The sequence below is a fragment of the Octopus bimaculoides genome, chromosome 17 (assembly GCF_001194135.2).
Source record: "Octopus bimaculoides isolate UCB-OBI-ISO-001 chromosome 17, ASM119413v2, whole genome shotgun sequence".
In the NCBI taxonomy this organism is placed as follows: Eukaryota; Metazoa; Mollusca; class Cephalopoda; order Octopoda; family Octopodidae; genus Octopus; species Octopus bimaculoides.
The window spans coordinates 44,135,110-44,142,191 of NC_068997.1; the positions used below are offsets into that span (position 1 = coordinate 44,135,110).

At 36.5% G+C, this 7,082-nt stretch overlaps 1 protein-coding gene across 1 annotated transcript in view; it reads right to left on the bottom strand.

The window, feature by feature from the left end:
* The window catches only part of LOC106878371 (aspartyl aminopeptidase), a 383,150-nt gene that overhangs the window by 344,594 nt on the left and 31,474 nt on the right, over nt 1-7,082 (bottom strand). Inside the window, exons 10-13 of the mRNA XM_052973918.1 lie at nt 5,776-5,856; nt 4,940-5,094; nt 4,604-4,643; nt 921-1,022 (exon numbers count right to left, since the gene is read on the bottom strand). Of these exons, the coding sequence (XP_052829878.1) occupies nt 921-1,022; nt 4,604-4,643; nt 4,940-5,094; nt 5,776-5,856 (378 nt within the window). The remainder of the gene's footprint in view (nt 1-920; nt 1,023-4,603; nt 4,644-4,939; nt 5,095-5,775; nt 5,857-7,082) is intronic.

The window sequence follows — 7,082 nt, forward strand, 5'->3', positions numbered from 1 at the left end:
CAGAGAAATGAGACATGCAACATAAAGAGTATACCCCTTCGTCAGTTGTCCCTGTTCTATCTACTCTGCATTTTGAAGGCAAGGACAATACGCGACTTCGTTGGAAAAGTCCTTCCCGCAAAGCAAAACATATAAAATTTAGAATTTTTTGCGGAGGGTGAAAGTGTTAACAAGAACAGGACAGTGAGAACAAGACAGTAAAAACAAATGGTGAGGGCTGTTGAGCCAAGACGATAGAAAAATTATTATGAATGCTAAGTAGAAGTGCCATGATAGAAGAGACAGAAAAAACTTGTCTGTTCTTTAGGAAGGCAGTGGGCAGAAAGAGAGAACCCCTTTCGTCACGTGTCGTATACACACACACATGCTATATATATGTATGTGTGTGTGTGTTTCAGGTCCAATCTGTTGTGGAAATACACAGTACACTATCATGCAGGGGAGTTGCCATGACATTTTGTACAGGCTTTGCAATCAAGCTTGTTCACAAATGGCAGGAATGTGAAGGCATGTAACAGTTTAAAGCTTTTAAGATGTTAATTAAGAGACAGTTTCTTTTCTGGATTGAAAAGTTGCAGGTGTTGCTAATAGATGGATTTGAATTTGGTGCTTCAAACTAACGAGGCACTCCTCAAATATATATGGTACCCATCACTGATTAATAGTGAACTGAACCTCTCCATGGTTTCTATTTACAATGGGGGAACTAGGCCATTGAGAAGTCTAGTTTTTGTGGTAACCTCAGCAAAAATGAGAAAAATTGAACTCAGTCTGGAGACAGCTTCAATTTTGTCAAGGTCAATTACAAGTAGCTTATCAGAGGATTTGGATTGCAGAGAGCAATCAATCCAGGTAGTTTTTACATTCAAGTTTGTAAAGGAGCAAATATGTAGAGGATTTTCTTTAGAGGCTGTTCTTACCTGCAGTGGTACATTGGCCTGAGCTGCAATTTTGCGCAGTATAGCACATGTGATAGCTGTGGAGGCATATCTTTGATTAGCATTGATCTTCAACACATAACCCTGAAAATTACAAAAAAATAATGTCAGAATAATACAGCTGTCTTCCTTCAAGAATCATCATCATCATCATCGTCATCGTCATCCTCATCATCATTTAACGTCCGTTTTCCATGCTGGCATGGGTTGGACGGTTTGACTGAGGTCTGGAGAGCCAGTGACTACACCAGGCTCCAATCTGATCTGGCAGTGTTTCTACAGCTGGATGCCCTTCCTAACGCCAACCACTCTGAGTGTAGTGGGTGCTTTTTAGATGCCACCAGCACATTTAATTTGTTTGTAATTTGCATTATACCCATATCTATGTGGTATTCAACTGACATACCAGTGAATTGGATGTTTTACACAGCCCTTTGAAGGAATTCCTTTCCTTAGTTTATTACCTTAGATATATGCGTGTGTGTATATATATATATATATATATATATATATATATACACACATTTTTTCATGTATTTTATATATACACACACACACACACACACACACACAGAGAAAAGTGGATGCTAAAATGATAATGGCTAGGATGTGATTTGGGGAGATTTAGCTGGGTTTTTTTGTTTTTCTTTTTAAGCAATTCAAGTGACTCATGTAGAAGCTCCTTTGTAGACTTGTGGATGGTGGCGATGAGAACAATGACAACAGAGTCATGGTGATGGAGGTTGATGGCAATGAAGCAACCCGTGATAAGATGATCATACAACACCATCTTCATGCCAGGGAACACACTATAAAACAAGAAAGAAAAGACCAAGGCTTACCAGTCAATGCTCCTGAAGACAAAGCCTTTATACAATGGCCAACAGTGGAAACCCCACCATCTGCAAACACAGGTATACCAAAGCGTCGAGCATATTCAGCAACTTTATATACAGCTGTCCTTTGAGGACGACCAACAATAAAATAGCAAGCTGTGAAACAAGTGATGTGCTGTACCACGTTTTTCACAACACTTAGCTCTCTACTGTTCGGTATCTCATAACGGCTGGCTTTCTACTATTTGGTTTCCCCATAGCAACTGTGTGCCATGTTCAGTTATAAGCTTTTCACTTATTTAAACTAAAAGCTCAAATACGAATAACTATTACCGATAACGACTACATGAGTCAATGAAGGAACTTCAACACAATTGCTCAACCTGCTAAAAATAGCAGCAAAATCTTTTTTTACAGTATTCAGTTTTTAGAATAAAGACACATTGGATAATGTAGTCTTAGATACACTATCTCAATAAAAGATAAAATGGTCAAGGCTGGACCACCTTTGATCAGAGGTCTGTTTGCTCAATAAGGATGCCCAGTGGCAAAACTATTTGCATACTATACAGATAGCTTGACTAGCTAGATATAGTAGCCTCATATCACATCCTTACCATTTTAAAAATGGGATAAAATGCATTGGATTAAATTAATCAATGGCAGGTTAACTGTTTCTGTATCAATACTATACTATACCTCAGAATATATCAATAGCTTTTAGGTAATAGTGTGAGTACTAGACAGGTGAAAGCACTGTCTTTCTAACTGGTATCTTCATGGACAGAAAAAAAAAGCGGTATTGGTTAGATTAGTTTCAATTCTGTATTTAAATTTTATCAATGATCAAGTATCCTCTTTAACCACTCACAAAGACACTAATTGTAGGCCCACAATTGGTAAGACTTTAGTAAACTGGACAGACTGATTTGCATAAATAACAGTGAAACAAGGAACTCTGTTATAGAAATCTGTACTTTGATGAAATTCCAAAATAAGGTTGAAACTAGTTTGGTCAATCCTTTTCCCCACAAATGTATTGCATATAAAGAAAAGTAATGATAATGAGCTTATTGTATACAGTGTCTATGTACAACTAATCAGTAAAAGGTGAAAGAAGGGACAGAAAACAGTCATAAATCAATTAAAAAAAAGCTATAAGTACATGCACGGTAAAAAAAGAATCCCCCAAAATTCCCAAGAAAATGAGCAGCAGAAAACCTATAAAAATGAAGGGCCGTGTAAGCACATCAGGAGTAGTGTTGACAAATTTTGGGAAGTATGGAATTTTTAGAGGATTCAATGTCCTGACAGTTAATAACTGCTGTGAAGAGTTTATTCCATACTTCAATAAACCTGAGCATGTTTGTTGGCACTCCGTCGCTTACAACGTCGAGGGTTCCAGTTGATCCGATGAACGGAACAGCCTGCTCGTGAAATTAATGTGCAAGTGGCTGAGCACTCCACAGACACATGTACCCTTAACGTAGTTCTCGGAGATATTCAGCGTGACACAGTGTGACAAGGCTGACCCTTTGAATTACAGGCAAAACAGAAACAGAAAGTAAGAGTGAGAGAAAGTTGTGGTGGAAGAGTTCGCCACCATCTCCTGACGGAGCCTCATGGAGCTTTAGGTGTTTTCGCTCAATAAACACTCACAACGCCCGGTCTGGGAATCGAAACCACGATCCTATGACCGCGAGTCCGCTGCCCTAACCACTGGGCCACTGCGCCTCCACCTGAGCATGTTTATATGTCTATTAAATATAGTGTAAACTAAAATCTATAGATGTATTTCTGTAGAGCACTGCATCCCTTAAACAAAATACTAAGTGTGCTAGTGATTAATTAATTGAACTTAATTGCCAAGAATGCATTATAATATACAAATCAGACTAATTTACTTAAGCCCTTATTGGTTGATTTGTAGTCAGTGTATATGTGGACTGTTGAGGAAGGTATGTGATTAGTGATGAAATTCACTACAGGTTGTTTGATAAGTCTGCTTCCTAACCACAAGGTTCTGGGTTCAATCCTACAGCATAGCACCTTGGGCAAGTGTCTTCTACTACAGCCTCAGGCTGACCAAAGCTTTGTGAGTGGATTTGGTAGATGAAAAACTGAAGGAAGACTGTCATGTGTGTGTGTGTGTGTTTGTATTTGTTTCCACCTCCCACTGCTTGACAAACCAGTGTTGGTGTTTATGTCCCTGTAACTTGGCAGTTCAGCAAAAGAGACCAAAAGAATATGTCCCAGATTGTACAAAAAATAATAAGCACCGAAGTCGATTTATTTGAGTAAAATTCTTCAAGGGTGTGCATCAGCATGACTGAAACAAGTAAAAGATAGGATTGGAACTTGTCTGAGTGATTCCTCCTTTTCTATCCACAAAGATTTTGTAAATGAAGACAAGGTATTTACTGCTGTCTATTACATACAGTGTTTCCTACAATCTATAGATATATTCTAATTACAGTATAACATTGGATAATGTAGTCCTATAAAGAAGTGTTTGTAAAAAGATGTGATGGTTATGGTTTGAATGCTCTTCATCATGGACCTTTATGTAGTTACTTAACCTACTAGAAATGGCAGCCTTCAAATTGCTTTAAAAAGTAAAAAAAAAAAATCATGCCTGTATAAATAATGCAGCGTGCGTGCGTGTGTGCGCGCATACATGTGATCAGTCAATATTTTCTTCAAATTTAATTTCTCTCTAGTAAGAAAAAAAAAAAAGCTAACAAAGTCTTTGATTGTTTTTCTGGTGAAGTTAGTATTAGAAGAATCTGGAATGAGGTAAAAAAAAAAAGTAATGAAAGAATCCTTTACCTTATGCATTTCGACATGGTGGAGGTCTTCATGTTTCTCACTAAAATCAATGAAGAAAAATAATAATAATAATAATCCTTTCTACTATAGGCACAAGCCTTAGTTCTATGATACAAACACCCAGTTTAAAAATGATCTAATTTAAAAACTTCAATCAAAATTTCATGTTAATTTCTATTCCAAACACCAGCTTAAAAATGACAAAGCTATTTTACTAAATTCTTCATTATTTTCAAAATTAGTTGAAATGAAGACAATATGTTTCAGCAGAAATATGGTAAAGAAAGGGTTAAAAAAGATAAAAATTAGATAAATAAAAATGATGAATATTTTTACCCATAGTTTGGATGAACAGCATGAGCTTGATCAGCACTGAGATGATATGACTTTGGTATAGCCTCTTCAAAAGCCAACGCAGTTCCCTGACAGATTCTTCTCATGACCAGCTCTGTGAGTAAAGAAGCTGCTCCTTGTGCACTGTCTGAGCCAACCTATGAATGAAAATTAAACAACATTAGAATACTCATGTTCTTTATCTAAATCAGTTCTCAACCATTTTTTGCCTATGGACTCCTTTGATTCCTATTTAACTCAGATAGACCCTCATAGCCATTCGATATTTAAAAATCCTATTATATTTTTATACTTAAATATTATTAGGAATTTTTAAAATATTGTTAAAATTATTAAAATATTTTGTGTATTGTAGAAGCATAACCAATTTATTGTGTATAAATTTTAACAACAAAATCTTATATGGACCCACCAAGGGTCATATGGACCCCATGAGTGAAACACTGATTTAAACAGCTAAGAGCCAACCACTAGATATAACAGACCTTTATCCACCCCAGTCAAAAAAAAGGATGTCTAAGTGAGTATTCAATCTGGTTGAAATATCAATGAAATTGCATTCAAATTCAAATCATGCTATTCTTTAAAAAAACAACAACAACAACAACAACAACAACACAATGGTCAAAATAATTCTAAATATACACTGTTTGAAAAAGATTAAAAAAAGACCGGTTAGAGCTGTGAAATACTTTGTTCATAGGTTTAATCAAAGGAAGCTGACCAGGGACTAAAACAATAAAAAATTCCCTCCCAGGTGCAATGATACGAGAAGCTGACTAAAAATAGTGGTGTAATAATAAACTAATGGTACTTACTTCTTCATTATCGTAGAGTGCAATCATACGAATATTTTTTTCTTTTGCTAAGCTGTTCTCTTGGCAGGATGCAATGAGGGCCTACAATAAATAAATAAATAAATAAATAAATAAATAAATAAATAAAAGGTTAGAAATGATTATGATTTTCCAACACATCTTGTCAGCCAATCAAAATTGACTGTGTACTAATATTTATATAAACTGATAGATGTTTAAAATTTATTTTATATTACATTATACAGTTTGCCCTTAATTTCTTCAGTTTCACCATTATCATTTTAACATCCACATTTCCATGCTTGCAAGGGTCAAACAATTTGTTGAGGCAGATTTTCTACAGCCAGATACCCTTCCTGTCTCCAAACTTTACCTGTTTCCAAGTAAGGTAATACTGATTTCAAATTTTGGCACAAGGCCAGCAATTTTGGGAGCAGGGTTAAGGCAATTACATCGACTCCAGTTCTCAGCTGGTATTCATTTTATTGACCCCGAAAGGATGAAAGGCAAAGTCGACTTTGGCAGAATTTGAACTCAGAACATAAAGACATACAAGACGCTGCTAAACATTTCGCCTGGCATGCTAACGATTCTGACATCTCACCACCTTTCCAAGCAAGATAATATTACTCCATGACTAGATATGTTTTCATGAAAGAATGGAAACAAGTAACACTGCTTGTATAACAGAGATATTCATTTACAGCAAACCATACAATATCAAAACAAAGCAGCACAAACAAACACACACACACATATATATACATACAATGGACTTCTTTCAGTTTCCATCCAGAAGGCATTAGTTAGCCTGGCACTATGGTACAAGACACTCTACTCAAGGTACCAAAGACAAATTGCAATGAAACTCCATAATGGAAGTGGTATACCTACAATATCATCATAATAGTAACTCGCTCTTTCCCTCTCTCTCTGTAATAATGTAACGCTCACACAATGGAGTTTGGATCACATAATGATTTGCAGAAATTTCATTTGTTGATTGAATTGACTCAGTATTTATTAGTGGCATATCTTTTATTCCTTTCTACTCTAGGCACAAAGCCTGAAGTTTTTTGGGAGGGGGGGGGCAGTCGATTATATCGACCCCAGTGTGTAACTGGTACTTATTTAATCGACCCTGAAAGGATGAAAGGTAAAGTTGATCTCAGAACGTAGTGGCAGACGAAATACCGCTAAGCATTTTGCCCGGCATGCTACCGATTCTGCCAGCTCACCACCTTCAGACATATGAAATTCTGTTAAGCATTTTGCCTGGTGTGCTACCGATTCTGCCAGCTCACCAC